Below are 23,225 nucleotides of genomic sequence, written 5' to 3'. Positions count from 1 at the left end.
ATCTAAAAAGAAACCTGGGGAATATGAGGCTTTGGAGGAGTGTGTGCATATGTGGAAGGGGGGTTGACTTGAATCGCATGTAAACCTCATCCAGAACTGGCTGATCCCTTTTAATTTCCCACTCCCCTGGTAGATAACCCTGTGCTTGTGAGTGAACTCCCACCCCTTTGCTCAGCCATTCCTCCCGGCTGGGTTCAGGTCGTCCTTCTGCTCCAGGTGTAACATCCCGGTGCACAGCTGCCTGGGCGGGCCACGGGGCTGCAATTTTGGAGATTCCCTTCGCCATGCTTCCAGCTTCCCAGCTCCTAGCAATGAATGAGCACTGAGGGAGGCAAGTGCGAAGGACCATGGCCTGGAGAGCTGTAACCCTTAGGAATGCAGCGGTGGAACAAAAGACAACAAAACCCAAGCTGTCCAGGACAGAGGATGAGCATTGCAAAGCGCTTTTTTTTTTTTTTCCCTCCCCACTTTGTGCAGGGCAAGAGGCAGAAGAAGAATGAGCTAAAACGTGCAAATTGGACTTCACATGGCAAAATTCCCCTTGTTTTCTGGCATGCCCTAAGCAACAGCGAACTTTTCCAAACAGGAATCTAACACAGTTCTTAACAAGCAGCCCAACCCTCCCTCCTGCTCACTGTCCGGCTGCATTAACCCCTGCTGTTTGGGGGCGTCAGGGGCACACCCTGGCACCGACAAAGCCTCACTGCGTTTTTTACCCCTCGCCCAGGGGCAGAGGGGCAGGAGAAGAGAGCTGGGCACCCTGCACGCACAAAGGCTCCTTCCCAGACCAGGGCGGCCAAGAGCGGCTCCCTGGCACGCACCCAGCCATCTCCCTCCTGCGCTCACCTTTGGAGCGGGTGGGAAGGTGTGTGCACCGGCTCCCCCGTCTCTGAGGGTCCCCAGCCTGCCAGCTGCATAGGCAGCGGATGGGGGCCCATGCCCCACCAGCTTAGGGTAAAACGTGCAGGATAAGGCCCTGCTAACAGAATGCCCCCCCATTCCTCCCCAAACTCAGAGCCCTGACCTCTTCCTCCCAGACTCCCTGCAGCCCAGGCCGTCTTGCAACCCAATTGCAATCACTTTTCTCCTTTTTTTTTTTTTTTTTTTTTTTTTTGCTTAAACCAGAAGATCTGAACTTCCCCCCCTCCCCATCCCCGGCTTCCCCTCCCCCCTCCTCCTCCCCTTGTCTCTCCTCATAATATTATCCTTGATCACTGCCCGGGGTTTGAAGCCCAGAAGTCAGAAGCTGTGCACCCCACCCCCACCGGCTCGAGTGTGCACTGATAGGGCCCTCGCTGCTGGCACCTAGTCAAGCTGAGGTGTCATTGGGATCTCAAATTGCAGCTAGGGGCTGGCAGGCAGCCAGAGGCAGTCTATTTAAAAGACAGCCTGTTCTGCAGTATTCAGTCTCTTTAGAAACTTCTCCAGGGGAAAAGTGTTGGGAGATCTACAAAGTGGATTTTTTTTTCTTCCCTCTAGTTTCTTTTTTTTCCCCCCTTCCCCCTGCTTTTTACCGCTCCTCTGCAGACTTTGCAACAAAACACTCCAACTTTGCAGAAAACTTTTTTTTTCTTTTTGCCTTTTTTTGGCCTTTTTTTTTTCCGCTTTTTTTTTTTTTCTTTTTTGCCTTTGCAAATCTTGGAAGAGGAAAGCGGGAGGGTTGAACAGAGCCGATCGAAACACAACTTTGCTTCATACCAAGCTTCCCAGCAGCTCGCTGCGACGGGAGAGACTTTTTTCTCCTCCTGCAGAAGAAGAGAGAGGGAAGGGGAGCTTTGCATCCCCTCTTCCTTCTCCTGCGTGTTTTTTTTTTTCTCCCCTCTTGACTGCTTTGATGCATTAATAGCAGGACACTGGTTTTCAAGGAACTTTGCTCCCTTCCCAACCTGCCTCCTCCCAGCCCTTTGGGAAGAGTGTGCGTGCGTGTGCGTGAGTGTGTGAAATCGCCGTCCCACCTCCCCAAACCCCTCTGCTCCCCCACGCCTCCCCCTGCGACCTGTAGGCTGTGCAACCCCTGCAGGCTTTTCTCCCTTTCCCCCCTTCTTCCCTCCCCCTCTCTTTTTGCGCTCCCGCGGATCGCGGTGAAAATCCCCCCTTTCCAGGCGAGAAAAAGCTGAAAGAAGGATAAAAAGGAAAAAAAAAAAAAAAAAAAAGAAAGACAAAAAGCAAACCTAGACGCCCCCCCCTCCCAGCGCCGAAAGAAAAGCGGGAGGGTCTCGCACCCCGAGAATAAACCCCAGAGTGGGGCGCCTGCAAGAGGGGCTGCGCTCTCCGACCCTTTTCCTTTTTGAAATTTTTTAATTTTTTTTTTATTTTTTTTTTTTTTGCCCCCGAAGGGGCAAGCGGAAAGCGAGCGCCGCCCGCCCCCCGCCCCGCGCCGGCGGCAGCCCCCCGCGCCCCGTCCCGCAGCATCCCCGCCGCGATGCTGCTGCGGCTCCTGGTGCTGCTGGGCGCCTGCCCGGGGCTGTCGCGGTGCCTGGGCTCCTTCGTGCAGTGCGAGCCCTGCGACGGCAAAGCGCTGTCGCTCTGCCCGCCGCCGCCGCTGGGCTGCGAGCTGGTGAAGGAGCCGGGCTGCGGCTGCTGCCTCACCTGCGCCCTGCCCGCCGGCCAGCCCTGCGGCGTCTACACCGAGCGCTGCGCCCGCGGGCTCCGCTGCCTCCCGCGCCAGGGCGAGGAGAAGCCGCTGCACGCCCTGCTCCACGGCACCGCCGTGTGCCTCAGCGAGAAGAGCTACCGCGAGCAAGCCAAGGCCGGTGAGTGACACCCCCCCCCCCCCCAAAACCGCTTCGCCCAGCCTCATCTTTCCCGGGTGCTTTTCCGCCTTGCCGGCTCCTTTTCCAGCTTTCTGCCTGCTGTTTCCACCCCACCACCATCTCCCGGCTGCTCTTCCCCTCTTTCCGGGTGCTCTTCCATGCCCCGCCGCTTGCTTTTCCGCCTTTCCGGCTCCCTTTCCATCTTTCCGCTTGCTTTTCTACTCCCTCCCACTGGCTGGTCTTCCCTGCCCCCCCGCCCCCACCCCCCGGCGGCTTTCCCACCCTTCCGGCTGCTTTTCCATCTTCCCAGGTGCTCTTCCATGCCCCTGCTTGCTTTTCCACCTTCCCGGCTACTTTTCCATCTTTCTGCCCGCTGTTCCATCCCCCCCCTCCCCGGCTGCTCTTCCATCCCCCCTCCCCAGCCCTGTGCTTTTCTGCCTTTCTGGCTGCTCTTCCATTCCCCTCCACCACCACCAGCTGCTTTTCCATCTTTCTGGCTACTTTTCCATCTTCCTGCCTGATTTTTCTCTCACACACACATATACACCCCGGCTGCTTTTCCATCTTTCCAGCTATTTCCCCACTCCTTCCCCTCCCCGCCCCCTTCACCGGCATCTTTTCCAAGCCCCTGGTTGCTTTCCCACTGCTTCTCCACCACCACCACCACTTCCCCTGGCTGCCCTGCCATCCCCCTATTGCTTTTCCACCTTTCCAGCTACTTTTCCATCTTTCTGGCTGCTCTTCCATCCCCCTCCCCCCAGTTGCTTTTCCATCTTTCTGGCTGCTCTTCATCCCCCCCAGATGCTTTCCCATCTTTGCGGGTACTCTTCCATCCCCCTAGCTGTTCTTCCATCCCCCCCCCCCCCCCGCCCATTTTTCCCATCCTTCTTTCCATCCGTGCCCTGGTTGAACCTCCTGTTGCATCATCTCACAGCCTCCCCCACCCCCACTTCCATCATCACTGCTGGGTTGTCCCATCCCCAATGGAAAGCTTTTCTTCCCTCACCTCCCAGATGCACCCTCTTAGTCCCAGCTACATCCCAGCCCTTCCCCAGTTGCATCCTTTATACCTTTCCCACATCCCTGTCTTCACCCTCTCCCTGACCCCTTTCTCTGGCCATATCCTCCACCTTGCTCTGGGGCCCGAGCTGGCCTCCGCAGCTTGAGATACAGGGGAGGGCAGGGAACCTCCCTGCAACCATCTGCCCCATCCCCAAAGTCCTCAGGCCCCCGCAGGTTTGTTGCTCAGCCTCCGGCTTTCTCCAGCAGCCTGCTCTTCCTAGCTGCCGGCTACTGGATGTCGTTGTTGGGCAGTGGGTTTTAGCCCAGGGAGGTGCAGGTGCATTAGGGACAGGGAATCTGTGAAAGCAAAAGATAATGCTAGTGTTGCTAATAATTGGAAAGAATAGGTTAAAAGCAAGCCTGAAGGCTGGCATGGTAGCAGCAGTGCAAAGCCAAGCTTCAATGTTTGCACCTTGCACGTGACAAAAGCACGAAAGAAAGCGCTCCTTCACTTTGGCACGCATTAAACTCCCATTTCTGGATCATGTAGCTTGTGCAAGGACACTTTCCCTATGTTCTTCCAAATACATCTGTATTTCTGCCATGGTGTGAAGGGGAGGCAGGGAGGATGTCTGCATGTCCGGGGGACCAGGGAACCACTTGGCAAAAAAAACCAGAAGCAAGCCCCCCGCTTTTTTTTGGTCCATGAAGAAGTCATTTTTGCTTGTTAGCAAGCTTCTGCTTATACCCGCGCAATGGGAATCCATTTGTCCTTTCTAGCACCTAATAAATCTTGATGTTTTATTATTTTTCCCCATTGCTGCTTGCAGGCAGTGGTTGTGTTGCTATGCTCCATCCTTCAGAGCAAAACCAAATTCTGTGTGTGTAACTTCCCCCTTCCCTCAAATGACAACAAACGTCCAAAATCCCTTAAAATCAGCCAGAAACAGCAAAGCTGAGCTTGGTTTCTGAAGGGGAGCTGGAAGGAGTGAGGGCTGGGAGGTGGACCTGCACAGGGAGCAGAGGGTGAAGCCAGGAGCCGTGTTCCTGCCGTGGAGCCCAGGAAGCCGGGCAATAACCCGCTGGCAGCAGAGCTATGCGAAGTATTCCGGAGCGCGTCATCCCCGGTGTTTATTTACTCTGCGCGTGTGCGTGCGTGGCTGGGGGCAGGTGGCGTGGTCGGGAAGGCAAAGCTGTGCAGCGGCGGCTGGGAGAGGGTGCCCCGTGCAGACCGAAGACACCTGAAAAAGCTTTGGCACTTGGCTCCCAGCGTGAATCTCCTTTCGTTCCACCTGCCTCGCTCTTCCCAAGGAAATTGGTCCTTTGGCAGGTGCTTTGCATGAAAACTTCGGCCGGTCCCCTCGTAACATCGCTGCTTTTGGTTTTCTTGGGATGGGGAGCACCCGTTGAATGAACAAGGAGAGGGACAGGAAAGAGGTTGCAGGTTTGTTGCAAAACCAACCCCCTGGCACTACCTGCACTTCCAGTTTGGACTCCCCGAGCGCCGCAGGGGCCTCTTTTCGATGGGTTTTGTTCGCAGCCGGGAGATGAGCCTGGATCGGAAAGGCTGCTGCAGGAAGCCACGGGAGACTGGCAGGCTCCTCTTGAGATTTGCGCGATTGCAAAAAAGAAATAAAAAATAAATCAGGAATTCCTGAGGACGGGAGAGGGAAAAAACTCTCTTGGCATTCGACTGGTAGCATGTGAGAACAAAGTATATTTTCATAGGCGTGTTTCTAAGCAACAGGGCAAGGAAAGAAATGAAGTTTGACTTGAACTTTCTGGCCTCTGCCAGTTTGGCCAGCAGTGCAGGGACCATGCTCTGGGGAAGCTGGCCTGGCCCTCCGATCTATCAATGACCAAAATTGGCCCTGAGCTGCGGCCCGCTGAGAAAGAATCAGCATTCTGCAAAATAAACTATGTGACAGCAGCGAGGACTAGATCAAACTGCATTTCTATCTATTTCTGCTCTTGCACTGGCCGAGTTTAAAATCGCAGAGGCTTTCCTCCTTTTAGTCGAGGTGGAGAAGCAACAAGCAGTATTGCAAGAGCCTAAGCCTGGGAGGCCAGGCTTGGCTTTCCTCTAGACCCGACGTCTTGCCTGGGGACAAGACGCTCCCGGCTACTGTGCCTCAGTTTCCTCATCTGTAAGCTGGGCACAGCGGTACTGAGAAATGCCGGAGCTGCGGGGCAGGATGTGCTGCTGGTTTGCTGAGAGGTCGGAAATGAAAGCAAGTGTGGGATTAAAGAGCTTTGGTAAGGCTCGTTTTAAGTAGACAGATGTGTAGGTACTGACAGGACGGTCCCTGTAGTCCTTCCTGGCACAACAGTCAGACACTGTCCTTTACCGAAAGCCAAACAACACGGCTGTAATTGACTGTTCCTGGTAAAAAAACATGAATGAGCTTCATTTATGGCACAGGCTGCAGGATTCTGGGTTTTCTCTGTTTTGTTTAGGTTTCCTTTGAAATACACCACGTCTTTCCATTTTTCTCCCCCGTGCTCCCGCCAGACTTCCTCCTGCTGAGACAGCAAGGTCAGGCCAAGCGCTGGGGAGTGGAGGGCACAGATTGGAGCCTGCTGCCCTAAAAAGGCTCGTGGAAAAACAAAGGTTGTCAAATATTTCCTTCTCCTCTCTCGTTCCTGCTCTCTTTCTAGAAAGCGAGCAAGACTTGGCAAGTTTCCTCATGAAACCGTGAGCCAACGATAACCAGGAGGGGAAAGGGCGGGGGGGTGTGGAGAATTAGCCCTAAGAAAATCGTCTTTGCTGTGTCAGCTGGAAGTAGGCAGAGGTGGAGAGCTGCCGAGCCCAAGTTTCCTGCGGCTCATGTTCGGTGCAGTCTTTTATCCCTCCCCAGCATATTTCCCCCACCCCATTTCTCCTTCCCATTTGGGGATGGAGGGGCTTCAGGGGCGAGCGATGAGGACGTTCAGGGCAGGTGGGCAGCCCCGCGCCGAGGTCCAGGGCAAGGGTGAGGGTTAGGGCAGGGGTCGTGGGAGCGGGGCGCTTGGGGAGGGAACATGTGTCGCTCGGGGAGGGACCCGGCTGGTGCTGAGCGGCAGGTCCTTTGTGCGAAGCAGCCCCCGAGCTGTCAAGGCGAAAGCTAGTAGCAACAGGCCTGCAAAGCCTCGGATCCGAAACAGGAAAATCTCCATTTTTCTTTTGATCTGAAGTTTCAACAACAATAACAATATATTAAAAAAAAAAAAAAAAAAAAGAGGGTGAAATCCATCAGGTGCCAGCAAGAGAGCCGGGTTTCTGCGGTGTGTGTGTACGGGGGAGGGAGGGATGGGGTGGTTCAAACAGGAAAGGAGGGGCCTTGGCTGGAAAGATTTTTTGGCAGCCTGGTTTCTAAGGAAGGAGCGAGAATATTAAGTAGTTGATACAAATGAAATTCCTGCTGGGTGCCAGCAAAGTTCACCAGAGAAAAGACGTGGCTCTGTGCGTGCGTGAGTGCGTGCATGAGAGATAGAGCTGGTCCCGAGCTCCCGCGCAGCGCTGTCAGCCTGGACCCGCTCCAGAGCCTGTACCGCTGCAGCGCAGAACAGGGGCTGGCCTTAAATGGGAGCCTCTGCAAACCTGAGGGATGCTGGAGGAAGGCTGTGTGCCTCCTCGTGTCAATATTTAAGAACCAGCATCCTGTGCCTAGATGACCGTTGCGCCTTTGGCACGTCAGCGGTGTTGAGCACAGTTGTGTGCGACTGGAAGCGTTTGCATGACTGAGGCGTGAGGTGTCTCGTCAGGCTGAGAAGAGAGGGGTAGGAGAGCTCGGGTACGTTTTGTGCCAGCTGCGGGACAGCCCCTGGTTTCATTTGGTCGCGTAGTTTGGCACGTGTGCATCAGGGCAGCTGGGGAGGAAGGAGAGGAGGAGAAGCAGCGAGCGGGCGCTGCCTTGCACGGAGCACGGTGCTCTGCTTCCTCCTAACGTCCGCTGGAAGTTTTACCCATGCTGGATCGAAAGGCGTCACAGATGTAGGAGCAGCTGTGGGATCTGTTATAGTGGTGGCGGTTCCCAGAGCTCTTCACCCAAACTGGAAAGCCTGGGAGCAGTCTGGGAAGGGGGGCAGAAACCTCAGCCCCTCCGGGGCTCATCCTCCTCTGCTCAGTGGGGCGAGCCACTAAGAACAATTGCAGCTCGTTTCACCTGTGCTAAGACACAGCGGAGATAAAAGGGCCCATGGCACAGCAAATCCTGCCTATTTTTTTACCAAGCACTTAGTAGTGCAAATTCAAGGTCAGACATAAATGAAAGCAGAATTTCGCTGGAACACACCTGCCCCTCGATGCGGGCTGCAGAGCAGCAGGATTAATGTGCACGAGGAAGATATGCATGTGAGCATACGCACACATGTACCCGTGTTCACACGCCCGCGCACGCCTGCACAAACATTTAATGTGTGCAAGCACACAGGGAGCATTTTTGTCTCCGGGGGCAGAATGGTTTCCAGGCAGCACACACAAACCTGTCTTAGGTGCGGTGGTTCCACTTATGACTGGCACTTCGGTATTTTGCCATCAAGATCAGATATTGGCATACAGACAGGCCTACTCTGTCCTCCCACTGAGGGCTGAGAAATGAAGTGCAGCAGGTGAGCATATGAAACAAGGGGAGGCAAGGAAGGAGATAGAGGCAAGATATTCCTCCCAGCCAGCTATGTGGATCTGAACTCACCTGCCATGTTTGGAGGTGGGTTGTATTTTCTGGATGGACTGAGTCTATATTAGTTAAATACCCTGAGAGATATCCCAGTGAAGGTGCAGATAGGTTGTGTCTTGCAGAGGGCAGCCAATCCTCCTGCTGCATGCCAGGGCCGGAGGACACGTGTTGGGCGCACTGGTGCCTGGTGGCATCAGTAGAGGAGACGGCACCAGGGGCACTGAGTGCCCTGGGACCCTGCAAACTTCTCTTTGCCCAGGCAGCAACAACTGGCTTTTGGGAAAGTGGGAAAGAAAAACTGAATTGGGAAAAGATAGCAAATCTGCTGAAATGTGGCAAGACGAGGGCAGGAGAAACAACCTCCAGCATTGAGGAGGAAGAAGCAGCAGGACTTGAAGACATGGTGCATGCAGAGGTCAAAGATGATCTAAAGAGTTTGGCCTGGGTGAACTCACTGGCAGCCAGCATAATAACCACCTAGTCATTTGTAAAGGGATTTTTTACAGGTAAAAAGATAGATATTATCTGTTTATCCTCAGGAAAGGTGTAGCCAAAAGCACAAGAAGGCTCTACTGGCAAGGAGGAGAGGGAACCCCGTCCCAAGTGCTGTGATCCTCTAAGACCTGGACCCCCCCAGGCCCATTTAGTGAGGGCCTCCATGCTGGGTGTCCCTGGGGCGATGTTCAGGGCTGCCTGTGGGTCACAGAGTGGGGTGGCAGCTGTGCCAGCACTCCCAGACCCAGGGGCTGCCCATTTGAAATCACTGGGCACGGGTCATGCTTGATGCCTCTGCCCATCTGGGAAGGATCACGTTGCATCTGGTGAAGGAGTGAAATTCCTCATCCTCTCGCCCCTCAACCCCCACGAGACACTCTCTTTTCCTTCAGCTGTGTGGCCAAGGCAACTCTCAGCAAGATGTTGTTTTTGAGGTGGCTCTTTGACACTAGTGATCTGAGGGGACCCCTTAGTGTTTATGTCAATCCATGGCTCACAGTTAATCCCAGTGGAAGCCAGCGTAATGTGTTTGCAGAAATTTGGGAATCTCAGTAGTTTGATGTGGGCAAATTTGCTCTCAAGGAAGCAATTGCTCAGCATGTTTTGGTAGATCTCCTGTCTGTTTATGATGTTTCCAGGACAAGTGCACTAACTGCCCATCAGCCCATGTCTTTTAACCAACAGCTTCTGGCTGGGAGACCTGCCTTAAGCTATGCCTGCAGGAAGGTCCAAGCCTCCCTGGCTGCAGAGAGACTCTGGTCAACAGGCTAAACCTTGAGGAGGCATCTTAAATTTATGCCTGTGGAGTCAGCGGGCACTTCTTGTGTGTGTTTGCATAAAGCCTTGCTCTCACGATTGCTCTCATTCTCCAGACCCCTCTGATATTCCCATAATTTTCCCTTGTGCCTCCACCCTTTTGGTACTGCCTCTTTCACACAGAATGTGGAAATGGGGTGTCAATACCCCCCACAGCAAATTGGCACATCATTCCATATTAGCCTGGCAGGGCTTGATCCTGCAGGATGCTGAGCACCTTTTCGCTAGGCCCAGAGCATCATAGGCTTTCAGGCACCTAAGCCCCTTCATGGGAGCCAGCTACCTCGGTCCTCGAAGCACTGTGAGGCCAAAGCTGAAGATGCTGTTGGCTTCAGTAGGATTGGAAAGCTCTTAGCAGCTGCTTGCCTTGAGGGCTGTTATTGCAGTTTGGTTTGTTTGCTTGTTGGATGGACACAGCTGGCTCACTGATGGAGGTGATTGTTATGTTGATGGAGATAACTGGTCTGGTTGCTATTTAAGGGCAAGAAGGTAATCCTGATGGATACTCTTAAGGAAATGATCCCCTAGCTAAACAAGAGAGGGAATGTATCTTAAAGGTAACTTCAGGGGCAAAGTTGGCCAATAGTCATAATTCTTTTTTGTAGAAAACCAGTAGAAATATTTTCTGTTTCCAAACTCAGATGGGATTCATCCTCGGAAGACAATTAAATCAACAGACCCATTTATTATTCATGGTTAAGAAGTCAGATGTTATGCATTGGACTAACGATTAAAATCTAGGAATTAAATAAGCCAGTGAACAACTATGGAACCTGGCTTTCACTTTTTAATTTAAAGGGGATGCTGGAAAAGAAAAGAAGTTTTATTAGGGAGGGACTGCATGTCTTATACCTGTCCAGCAGTCAATTACGGTGCTGTCACAGCCACATGTATGTCTTAATACATCTTAATAATGTCTAAACACGAAGTGACATACAGTCACTTTGCTTTCACTTGTGACTCTTGCTTTCCTGAAGAAACAGCAGAAATGGGTGAAATTTTACCGTATCATTTCATAACCATTTCAGTGTTCAGTTATTTGGTTTTGTAATAGCAGACGCGGCTTGAGGTTGCAGGAAAAACAACGAAGTGCAACAGGGATTTTATCATTCCAGAAAGGTTCTGGGCCTGTGGCAAACGGTGACCAGTTGTCTGTCTTGGAGTTTCAGACCCCAAAATGGAGGTCTGCACCCTTTGCTCCATCAAGGGACCTGTGATATTTTTTTAACATTGAAAAGCATCTTTGCATTGTGTTGGACCAAAGGGAATTGGTTAGTGTATGCAATGGTACAGTGCAGGGAGGCAAATGGCTAAGAGAGGCAAGAGTCATCCATTAGGATCAAGCTTCAGCAAGTTTCTGCTTATCAATATTGTCAGAGTGTGAACATCAAACTTCTAGTACTTTTTTGTGGTACTACTTAGGTGGACTGACGGATTAAATAATGGCCAGGCCTACTCCAGGCGAAGGCTTTCTGAGAGAAGGAGCCATTAAGAAATTAGAAGGGAGTCCTGAGGGCAGAGCTGGCAATCTCATCACTTGGAGCTCATAAAAGTTAGGTCGGACGGTACATGTGACGATGTGTCATCTGGTGCTGACACAGAAATGAGCAATGGATGATCTCACAGATCTTTTCCATCTGATTTAAGGCAGCGTTGTGAAAGTCATGCTGAAGGCCTAGAAATTAATCCAGGCTAGGCTGGAGGTTGCAATCACAGCTGCATGCCTGAAATACTGTGGTGTTGGACCAGTTCTCATCCAGCACCTGACACAGGTGCATCTCCACACTTTACCTGATGTGCCTTCACCTCTCTCTGGGACAGGCAAAGGGTTTGGCTTTCTTCGCCCATCCAGTTACTGGCTGCTGTTGAAGCTGACAGAGACCCTCAATAACATGAGGACGGATCTTGTGATGGAGACCACCAGCCTCCAGTGGGAGCAGCTTCTCCCAGATTCAGTTCCAGTAGGCCAGTTGTTAAAAGCTTCTGCTCGGTATGAAACTAAATCAGATTCAAAACCCTGACTAAAAGGCAAAACCCACCTTCATCCATAAGCAGGCCAGAGAGCTTAGCATAAACTGTAGTGGCTACATCTCCAGTAGGACATCCTCTTCTTGGGATCATCTCCTTCAATACAGAGGTTTCCTCTTAGTTGCACATTGTTCTCAGGGTAAAATGCTACAATATCCACAGTGATATCCCAGCTTTTGATGGCCGCCAGCAATACCCTTCCTGGTTATGGTTCTCTTTCTGAGGCCTTCTTAGCACCCGTCTCTACTGTGATTTGTCGTGTTTGGGTTTCAGTGATCAAAATAGTATCAGCATCCTGGCAGCAACCTGCTTTCAAGTCCAAGTTTCTTGATATCTCGTGTATATTGACACCCGCCTTCAGATGAGTTTTGGAGACAGGCCCCACATAGTCCAAGGGGGCAAAGCTACCTACTCTTCCTCCCTAGTGACGCTTCGCCCACTGCTGTTGAGCTACCTGTTAGGCTTTTCCAACCCATCATACCTCCTTCATTCCTAAAGACATAGTGAGATTTTTTTCAGGTGATCCCTTACCTGGTGGCCAGACGAGCAGTTCACACCCTTTTGTTTTCATTCAGAAGACCTGAAAATATGTTTGCTTTCTAGGAAGAGTTTTCCTGTCTTTTTGCCATGGAGAACCTGCTGGTAAACAATTAGACGATGCTTGTCAGGAACTACTTTAGTTTTTCCTGACCTTTACTGTCAGTTAGGCAGAGACTGTCATGCAGTCTTCTTCCCTGAGTTTTCCTTCTTTGCTCTTTTCTGCTCTTAGTTCCTTGGCAGCCTGGTGGGATTTTTGCTGCCGTTATTACACCTGATGGAATCTGCCGCTAGGGTGGCTTTGTTGGAAATGATGCAAGACTAAGAAAGACTTAATTTTTCATCCTTTCCAGGAAGGAGAAATATGTCTTGGTCACTATGATATTGAAAGATGATTTCTTCAGATTTCTCTGGGTCATTCTTAAATTCAGCTCTCAGCTTCTTCTGTAGTTTCAGCATATGGAATGGGGAACATCTGTAGTCTCCAGATGATATGAAGGAAATATGTTTTATCTTCCTATCATCAGTGCATCAGCAACAGGAGCTTCTTGATGTAAATCTAATCCTGAAGTACTTCCTTCCCCTCCACTTGCCAGCTCAGTTGCCTGGAAGATAACTTTGTTCAGGAAATGTCAGGTTGATACAAGCAGCTATCTAGAAACAGAGTGCCTGCAATTTTGCAAGATGGTGCACGTTGGCATCATTTAATTGTAATGGATGGATGTTTGTTCCCCATCTTACCAGAGGGAGAAGCTCTGGAAGGTTTCCCAGCTCTTTTACTGGTTAGACATTTTGGGTTCCCTCTTGCACCAAAATGTTTGTTGCTGGGAACCCCAAGTCTCTGGCCACACTGTCTGTCCACCACAGGCCCAGACCTTCACCTGAACTTGGTGTGTCCTGTATATGCATTGCTAGCTCCCAAGCTTCTGTTGAGAACTGATCATAGCCAGATTTAGGAGCTCTCTGGAGAGACAGGTCAAAGACAACAGTGAGCCCTAGTCCTTGCTTGTACATCCCAGGTCAGAACCAGCCCTTGCTTGGAGCCTGCTGAACTAGCAGCTAGCAACATGTAGAGAAGGAGCTTACATCTTGGAGCTCCTCATCTCTAAAGTAGCTTTTCTCCTTGCTCTAGAGAGTTGCTCACAGGGATTTTTATTTTGTGGCTGCAGCAAGGAAGGGCAGCTCAGGAAAGTATCATTTGGCACACAGCAATGCAGATCCTTCCTTATGGTTCAAGTTCCCATAGCCATACCTCTCCCACCTCCGCAGCGTTTGCTGGCACTGCGGAGAAGTGGTGCTGACCCAGAGATCCGTTCCTGCAGATAGGCCCTGCGTTTCCAGAACAGACCAAAACATGAGCTGGTTCCCTTGAGAGCTCCTTTCCCACATGCTGAGCTGCATTTCTCCCCCATCCAGCTCTGTATGAGGACACTGAGGTCATCAGGATGATGATCTCCCTTTCCCATGAATCCTATGTGAACCTGGGGGCAGCCCAAGCACCTGATATTCACGCTCTGCAGGTGAGCCCTGGCTGATGCAGCAGAATCTGCATCCACAGGTTTCTGCTGAGGAGACAAAAATCTCCTGAGAAAGAGTTGGTCTTCCGGGCTAGTTCAACAAAGCCCAAACAACAACTTAAAAAAAAAGGCTATGGTATAGCACATCCCTCTGCCATCCATCCCCACTCTCCGAGGCTCTTTCAGGTATTCCTGAGCTGTTCCCAAGCATCCTACTGGACCTTGGCTTAATAAAATGGAGGTAAATCTTAACCTACGGTTGAGTCTTTCCAGCCTTCTGGATGCTTTTCCATCTCTTCTCTGAGCTTGGTCCCACAGATCCATATGCTTCTCTTTAAATGTGTCTCTGTGGGACAAGAGAGTGAAGTCCCAGCAGCTTTCACCATGCTGTCACAGGGATTTAAGGTAAATGGGATACCCCAGAGCTCTCATCCAAAATCTTGTGTGGCTTTTGGCCATGGACTATTTGGACTCTGATCATATGTCTTTGGTAGGGAACTGGGCAGAGTGGGCGTTTTTGTGAGTGCTCCACAATGCTTTGATGGCTAAAGACTTCCTTCTACCCTTTGCATGTCACAAAGGTGATTTGCTGCCTTCAGCACACGTTGAGATACCTAATCCCCAGTGAAGGAACTAAGTGTCTGGGTTTTCTTACCACTGCTTCTGTGCCTGTAAAACAGTTTGGCACTGCCACCCGTGAGAGCTGCACCACAGGCTGCAAGGGGACCAGTACTGAAGAGGTGGTGGTATTTATCTTTCTTAACTTCAGACCTTTGGAAGCCTAAGTGAGACCATTGGAGTCACAGGAGGAGAGAGTGGAGCCTCCAGAGATAGGTCGTTCCACCCTAAAACCGGCGCCCAGGCCAAATTATGGGGCTGGTCACAATTTGGAGGATGCAGCATCTCTGCAATGACTTAGAAATGGAGTTGAGCCATCCAGCAAAGCCCCAACACCTCTGTGTTAGCAGACGGGTGTTATTTGACACAGATCTGTCGTAAATGCCTGATGCACATTGCTGGGACTTGGGGGAGGTGGGGTGGCAGTCCAAGCAGGGCTGCTGTTTTTCTGTCATTCCTGGTGCGTGGCGTCTCCTCCCAGTCTCTCATCGCCTGCGAGCACCTCAGTGTGCTCCCTCACCAGTCCCCACCAGACTGGCTGTACTGGCCTGCCGACGAGTCCCCACCAAAGCACAAAAGTTCGTCGAAAGTCCAAGGCACATTGCAGCTGGCTCTCTGGCAGCCAACGCCCTGGGCTAGCGGAGGGACCGGCCAGAGCCTGCATCCCGGCCCTGGCTGCTTCTCCTCTGGTGGGTGCCAGACAGCCTCAGGCTGGGCGGCCGCCTGAGATCACCGCCTGACTTCACCAGGGCGGTGGTCCGGAGCAGTAACCCTGGCCCTGGGCATCGTGCCTGAGCCGGCTCTGCTGCCCACCCCCTCAGGGCTGTGATGAGGGGCTGGGGGTCGTTCACCACCATACTGGGGGTTGTGCCTGCAACAGGAACATAAACGAGCTGTTCTTCGTTAGGGCGGTGAAAGCTCATTGCTGTCTGGGCTGATCCCAGTGGCCGCGGAGGAGCTCAGGAATGCTTGTGCTCAGTTGTGCTCTCCAGCTGCCAAAGGGTGCGAGATGAGATGACCCTCCTCTCTCTGCATCCCTTCCCTGCCTGCATCATCCCTTCCCTGCCTGCATCATCCCTTCCCTGCTTGCATCATCCCTTCCCTGCCTGCATTTCGGGAATGCAAACACAGTGGCTGTCCCTGTGTGCTGATCAGGAGGGAGGGATTTTTATTTTCCTGGAGAGGAACTTGCCTGCCCATCCCAGGAGGTTTCAGTGGTGGGTCAGGCAGGTCCCTTCTATGGAGCAGGGACGAGTCGGGAGGGCAGCTGGGGGACATGCATGATGGAGGTTTTTACCAGCCAGGGACCTGAGCACAGACTTCCTGTATAAGACCCAATCTGAAGAAGAATAGGTGCATTTCTAATGTGATTTACAAGTGCAAAAGCTGTTTTCAGGGGCGTTCCTCCTCTCCCAGCCACAGGGAGCCCAGGGAAGCTGCTTTGCGTTGCCCAGCAAGAACCAGTGCCATAAAGGACGGGGGAGGAAGGAGAAATGGGAGGATCCCGTCTCTCCGGCAGGTACAGGGAAGAAGACAAACATTGATTTCAGCAATCATTGCCTCTGCCTGCGTGTGCGTGTAAAGTCCAGCAGGAAGACGTAAGAAGCTGGTGTGGGGCTGGGCAGATAACGGAGCCGCTGCAGATAGGACTCTGCAGCTGTTTGTGCCGGGGAGCTGTTGTTACGGGTGAAGCTCAGAGGGAGTGTCTGTATCTGGCTCTGATTAGTGCTTCGGGGTCCCGATCAATGGGAACTGCAGAAAAATCCCTCCCTCTCTCCCCAAGCCTCTCCCATAGATTTTTTCCCTTCTCTGTCGCCAGTGTCTGCTGCCTAGGTGACCGATGCCAAAATGTGGTACCTCCTGCCAAAAAGAAAGCCAAGGTGTCAGAGATCACCCAGCTAGGTTTGGAAAATGCCCCATTGTTGTAAGCAGCGATGGGATAGAAACTGGGATCCTCCAAAGACAGCTGCCACCAGGGCCCAAAACCACAAGGAGCCCCTTGGAAAAGCAGGATGAGGGGTCACTTGTGACGTCCTGCAGCTGAGGATATTCCCTTCATGGGAATGCTGGGAGGTGGCTCTTCATCCTGGGGGTAAATCCTCCTCCAGTGGAGAGCAGAGACATTGTGCAGTGTTGCACTGCGCGATGTAGTGGGAGACACTTGCTGCTCTCTAAGCAGTGATGTTTCAGCCCTGGATAACGGAAGCCTTAATTTCCATCTTGCAGTGAGTACCTCTGAAAAGAGATGTCCCAGTTTAGGGGCAAAGGAGGGACTGGGCAACTTCTTAAGTTCTCCACCAGTGACATTTGCTGTCATTCCTATGCTAGAGGTTTAACCGAGATCCCCGTTAAGTCCTTCTCAAACACCTTCCTAAGTGGTGTATTATGCTAATACTCATGCCGTAAATAATAATAATCATGATACTAATCAAGAGGGCTGTTTAGCAAGGTTGTGCTATGATTATGCTTGTCCTTCTTAGGTGCATGTGGCTTTTTTTTGGGTGTTTGAATGGGACAGCAAGTCCTCTAGCAGTGGGCTGTGGATGTAACAGGCACGGATCATTAGCAGCAGCAGTCAATAGATACTTTTCCTACCTTCCTGCCAGAAACCAATGAAAATGTATTACAAAAATTCAAGCCTCCTAGCCATTTGGAACAAGCTTCCTGCTCTTCTCTGTAATGTCAGCAAGCAGGGAGGTGGTGTTCCCACATGCCCCGCACCCACATGTGCACACACACACACCCTGTGAGGACCTCACACGTGAACAAAATGTCTGCAGCACAGAAGCACCCAGGCTGGGTTTTGACCCAGGTGCAGGAAGGTGCATGGGCTGCTCTGGGTGATGTCTGTCAAGGACAGCAGGCAGTCAGACAGGAGCAATTTGAAGCTTCCCAGAAACTGTGCCTGGTATTTTGCTACTCCGTGTCCCTTCTGTAGGGGCAGGGTGAAAGGGTTGGAAATAGATCTTCCGACAGAGCTCCCTCTAGCCAGCCTGGAGTGGGGAGAGGGCACTAAGCCCTCAGCCCCAGGGCAGAGGACAGGCCATGCTCTGCTATGGATATTTTCTGCTTCCCAGGGCTTGTGGGAGCCTGCATGAATTATCATCAACACCACAGTCCTTCTGGCCTGATTTGCGCCATGAGCATCTCCAGATGCTTGCCCAGGGGTCCTCCATGGGCATGGCACCACAGCATCAGACCAGACATGGAGCCATGGGGTGGCTCTGAGTTGAGTTCAGTCTCCTGCCTTGGCTGTAGGGTCAACATCCTCTTGAGGTGGCTATAGCCCAGGTCTTACCTCCAGGCTAGCCAGGCATCCTCGGCTTGGCCAGCAATGTCATTCTTCTTTGTGGCCAGCAAACCTGAGAACTCCACTGAGAGGTCACCTCCTTCTGAGGAGTGGAGAGAAGCGATGGAGATGTGAAAGCCACCCACCTCCTGCTTCCCACTGTCCCCTGGCTGGGGACAGGGTGAGTAGGACCTTCCTGCCTATGCCTTGTGCCTATAGCTGAAACACAGAGATGTAGCATGCTTTGCCTCTGCAAACAGCTGCCGCCTGAAACCCAATCGCTAGGTTGGCAAGGCGGATGGGAGTAGGCGGGAAGGGGCTGTGCAGCGGACCAGATCCTGACAGCGAGGGAGGAGGAACTCCAGCCTCCTTCCTGCGTCTCAGACAGGCACAATTAGGGCTCATTCAGGGAAATTGGGCGTTGCTCCTGCCGGCGTCTCCTCGGGAGTAGAGGTGCAGCAGTGCCAGCGCTGCCTGCCACGAGCCAGCCCCCGGGTGGCAGATGGAGGTTAATGAATGAGCTGGTGGGTGAGGATGGGCAGGCGGGTGCAGGGGCTCTGGAGATGCTGACATGGGTGTCTGGGCCCAGCTGCGGCGGGCACCTGCCGGTTGATGTGGATGAGCCAGCCAGGAGGCGAAGCAGGGGGACTGTGTGGGTGCTGCCTGCCCTGGATCCGCCTTTCCCTCTTGTGTTGGCACCGGGAAGGTTCCTCACCAGCTGCCTAGAGCTTGTCAGGAGTTTGTGTGTCAGAGATCTCTGCCCTTCAGTTTGTCAAAATTGTCTTGTTAGTATCAAATTAGGGAACAGATAGTTGAGTGTGTGAGCAGGGACAGCTTCAGCCTTGTTGCTGAAGGAAATTAGGCTATAAAAAACATCAGAGGGTGGAGGGAAAGGATCCCTCCAAGGCATCCGTGGGGCTCTCACTGGGAAATGAAGACCCAAACTAGACATCACTGCTGAGCGGTAGACGGAGGAGTCCCACGACAGCCATCCCTTGTCGTATTGCTACTTCAGCAGAGACCTGTGCATGCTGGGGAGGGTGAAGGGGGTCATTTCCAGGTGCTTTTTTAGACCTGGACTCAGGCTGGGAGCTGGGCATCTTTCAGTGCACGCCAGCCCTCTGCTCCCTCTGCAGAGCACCGGGCTCCTATGGCTCCCATCTCCCCTTGCCAAAAGGGCTCCACATTAGTCCCGAGCTCTCAGCCCACTCTGGCTGGCTGGCAGCTTGCAGGAAGCAGAGAAATAAGGTGTTTACAGAGGCTGAAGCTGCTGACTGTATGAGCAGGCTGAGCTGCTGCAAACACCCATTGCACTGTGAGTCCTGGGGACTGGACACCCCGTGCTGTTTTTCTGACTGAATCCTTACTGCCTTGTGCCATTTGTTTGTTATTTTAGGTTTGCCCAGGTAGCTGTGCCTCTCATATTTGTTATTGCAGAGGTAATGAGCTGTGCCCCTCTTGTGTTACTGTAGGATTGCCGGCACCAATGTGAATCCTCCCCTCCCTTTATTTACGGTAGGGCAGCCCAGGGAGATGCCCTGGCTCTGCCGTGTCCGGTCCTGGCAGTCGCTGCCTGAGGGGATTCCTGGGACAGATCACAGCGTGTTTCATTGCCGTCGAAGGGCTTAGCCACTGCGGATGTCTCCAGTCTCCTTTTGGACCTCAGATTGCCACAACATCTTTGTGGCAAAAGATGCTCTTTTACTGCACCTTGCACAGTGTCATTTCCTGGGGGACGAGATCATTCCTGATTTAATCAATTTCTTCCCTATCCCTTGTCTGTCATCCCCTTATAATAGAGGAGCCTGAAACTGTGGGGGCCTTTGAGTCCTGCAGCAAGAAAAAAACCCCAAACATATCAGCATCATGGGGCAAAACAGCAAGAGAATCCCATCCTGGGGATACACACGAGTCCCGGGGATGGTGCACAGGGTTATTTACATTGCTGTGGGCAGTTGGGAGGGTGCTGAGTCTGGGATGCTGACCCAGCTCCGTTCTTATGGAAAGAGGGAAAAAAAAAAAAAAGGCTGCTTTAATAAATAAGTGGCCGTGGAAAACTTTCCAGTTTTACTGGGAGAGGGCAGGTCTGCCTTGGCAAGGAGGGAGGGGAGACTGGCAGCTGTGGCAGGCTTGGGGGTGCAGCGAGCAGCCGGTCCCCTCAGCCTCCTCCCAGGCCACCCTGCTGGGGTGCGTGACAGGCCGGTGCTGCCATCTGCCGCTGAGCAGCGTGGCTGTCCCCCCTCGCCGGGCATCCCCCGGGCACCCCTGGGCAGCCCGGTGGGACAGAGCCATCCTCCCCACCTCAGGGGGTGCATCTGGGCTCCAGGGAGCAGCCAGTCTGCAAGGAGACTCCTGTTTGCCTTGTTGTGTGGGGGGGCATTATCCGCTTTTATTTTCACCCTAAGTCTTTTTCTTTTGTCCCAGCAGTGATGTTGCAAGGAGGCGCAAAATCGGTGCTCTGCTGTCTTCACCATCGGGTTGCAGGAGGGGATGAGTCAGGTTCACTGGCATTGAAGTAGCAGGAAACACCGTGCAGGGAGGGATTTCGGCCGCTCTGATGCTTTTCCTCCCGCCGCGGTGGGTTCCCCTGTGCCTGCCTGCTGGCCCCAGCGCAAACCTGGCATCAGTGCAGGGCTGCTGGGAACCAGGGACTGGGAGACCAGGAGCCTCAGGAGCCCTAAACTCTATTCAAATTTAGTCCAGAAATAACCCTTTTCACTCCGGTGGCTGTACTAAATGTCACAAGTCATCTAAGTTTAGCCTGTCACCAGCTCTCTCCTATATATAACTGTGAACGGCTCCTGACTGCATCCTGCCGGCACAGGTCACGCTGGGGCGATCCGGGGGGGTGTATAGGAAGGTGACTGCCATGGGCAGAGCCTAAATGCACCCCTCCCTTGCCGTCGGTACTATTGGTGGCAGCTACGGTCAGGCAGCACCACTCGGCAGCGTTACCCTGGGCTTTGCCGGCTGCTCAGTGGGTGCCAGCGGACAGGGGCTGGTTCGGTCCCATGAGTGTGGGGCTGCAGACTGAGGACCCTGGAGATCCCAGCACTTGTCAGCCGTGTCTTTGGCATCACTGCGGAAGTGTCGGCCCAATCACATGGTGGCTTTCCTATGGGATTGACCTTGACTTTGGAGTTGTCTCATCTTTGAGCATCCCTGGCTTTTGCTCTTGCATCTGCAAGGCAGGATGGGGTGTGAATTTGTCACTTAATCCTCTCGCCATGGCTAAGGAAGGGATTCTCTGCCACATTTTGCATGTCATCTGGTCCTTTCTGAGTTTGGGATAACCCTTCCACCAGTCCTTCTCCACTGACACTGCAAATGATGGTGGCCTTGTATGTAGGGGTCCATCCTGACCCCCAGCTCTTCTATGCCTTCAGACACCTTCCTGTCCCGAGCTCAGGGGTCACACAAAAGCCATGCTAAGTCTCACACAATGGGATAAAGCCAGGGCTGTAGGCAGCAGCTGGGAAAGGGGATTTCTTTGGTCATTTATTCCCATCCTGCCTGGTGCAAAGATGGCCTCTGGGGTTAGACAGGCGGCTCTCTGTGCAAAAGCAAGACCCAGTCAGCTTGTGGAGACCTAATGGTTTGGTACCCCTTCCCTTCCAGAACGGGAGTCCCGAGAGCATGAGGAGCCGACCACGTCGGAAATGACAGAGGAGACCTACCCACCCAAGGCCTACCGACCCAAGCACGGGCGCCTCTCCGAGCTCAAGGCTGAGGCCCTGAAGAAGGACCGCCGGAAGAAGCTGACCCTGGCCAAGTTTGTGGGCATGGCGGAGAACACGGCGCACCCCCGGGTCGTCATCCCTGAGCTCCGGCAAGAGTTTGAGCTGGTGGGTGCCTTCACCTTCCCTCTGCGGGGCTCTCATGGGCAGGGGGCTGCGGGAGGGCTTTGCCCCCCTGGGGAGCGGGTGCTGGTGGAGGGGACAGGGGACCTGGGAGCATTTGCAGCTGGAGGCTTGCTGCAGGGTGCTCCCCTTCTCACGTTCCATCTTCTCCCTGCTCGCAGGGCCCCTGCCGCAGGCACATGGAGGCATCCCTGCAGGAGCTCAAGAGCAGCCAGCGGATGGTCCCCCGTGCCGTCCACCTCCCCAACTGTGACCGAAAAGGCTTCTACAAGAGGAAGCAGGTAAGAAAGAGCCCCACGGAGGGATGCTTCCCACCAGGGAGGGTCTGCTGGATGGAAAGGATGGAGGATTTTCCTCGGCTAGGCGGATGGGGAGGTTGCTGTGAGCATCTCCAGGTGGTGGGTGGCCTTGCTGATGGCTCTGAGTGCCGTCCGGCCTGAGGTGAGCATCCTGAAGGAGCTGATGTGGGAGGAGGAAAAGTCAGAGAGCCCCAGGTTGGGGTAGCAGCAGGGATGGAGATGTGCTGCAAGCAGAGAGCAGGAGCTAGGTCCTACCCAGGGGATTGCATCGCTGGGGTGAAAGGGGCAAAGCGCAGGGCTGATCCTGATCCCCAGTGGGAGGGAGCCATGCAGCATCTGGCAGCCAGCTCTTGATCTCTGCCCTTGGGTGTCTCCCCAGTGCAAGCCCTCCCGAGGCCGGAAGCGTGGGTTGTGTTGGTGCGTGGACAAATACGGCATGAAGCTGCCGGGGACTGACTACCTGAGCGGAGACCTGCAGTGCCATGCGTTCGACAGCAGCAACGTGGAGTGAAGTCGCATCCCCTCCCTCCACCCCATCACTACCTACCCAAGCTCCCTTCCACCCTCCCCTCTGCACCTCCCCGCACCCCGGGACTCCGATTCCTTTCATCTCATGTAAGAAGAAAAAAAGAAAGGAAAAGAAAAAAGAGAAAGGAAGGAAAAGGAAAAAAAGAGAAAGGGAAAGAAAGAAGTAAGGAAAGGAAACACAAAAAGAGAGAAAAGAAAGGAGAAAAGATAAAAGGAAAAGAAAAAAGAAGAAAAAAGAAAAGAGAGAAAAAAGAGAAAAGAAAAGGAAAAGAAAAGAAAAGGAAAAGAAAAAGAAAAGAAAAGAAAAAAGAAAAGAAAAGAAAAGAAAAGAAAAGAAAAGAAAAGAAAAGAAAAGAAAAGAAAAGAAAAGAAAAGAAAAGAAAAGAAAAGAAAAGAAAAGAAAAGAAAAGAAAAAAGAAAAGAGAAGAGAAAAACAAACCCTGAAGAAACTGAGGACTCGGAATCTACAGCAGCCTCTTGACAACAAGGACTCAGCAAGGAAAGGACAGAGCCAGAGACAAATCAGCTGCGGCCGTTCCGCCGGTCTGTGCCTCTTCCCAATGCCACCCGCACCCCCCTGCCGCAAGCAGAGGCCACCCTGATGTAGGAAGCTCTCCGAGCTGGTGATTTTCCAGTACAGGTTTCAGGCGGGTTAATTTTTTTTTTTTTTTTTTCCTGGGTTAGACAGTCATTTTCTAAAGGGTCTTGAGAGAAAACCTTGCGGCCACCAGCGTCCCCTCTCCTCGCTGCGGTCCTCCGGAGTCTCCTCCCCACATCGCTGGGACTCACTCAAGTCGATTTCATTTGACTTCAGTCTCAAACGAC

General features: G+C 52.8%; 1 protein-coding gene across 1 annotated transcript; it reads left to right on the top strand.

The window, feature by feature from the left end:
• The first annotated feature begins 2,422 nt into the window (after positions 1–2,422).
• IGFBP5 (insulin like growth factor binding protein 5) lies at positions 2,423–22,383 on the top strand. The gene is made up of 4 exons (XM_075711323.1): positions 2,423–2,753; positions 21,332–21,558; positions 21,735–21,854; positions 22,252–22,383. Exons 1-4 carry the CDS (start codon positions 2,423–2,425, stop codon positions 22,381–22,383), a joined length of 810 nt encoding a protein of 269 aa, XP_075567438.1.
• The last annotated feature ends 842 nt before the right edge of the window (positions 22,384–23,225 follow it).

Source organism: Pelecanus crispus, chromosome 5, assembly GCF_030463565.1.
Source record: "Pelecanus crispus isolate bPelCri1 chromosome 5, bPelCri1.pri, whole genome shotgun sequence".
Lineage (NCBI taxonomy): Eukaryota > Metazoa > Chordata > Aves > Pelecaniformes > Pelecanidae > Pelecanus > Pelecanus crispus.
This window is presented reverse-complemented; position numbering and strand designations above follow the sequence as displayed.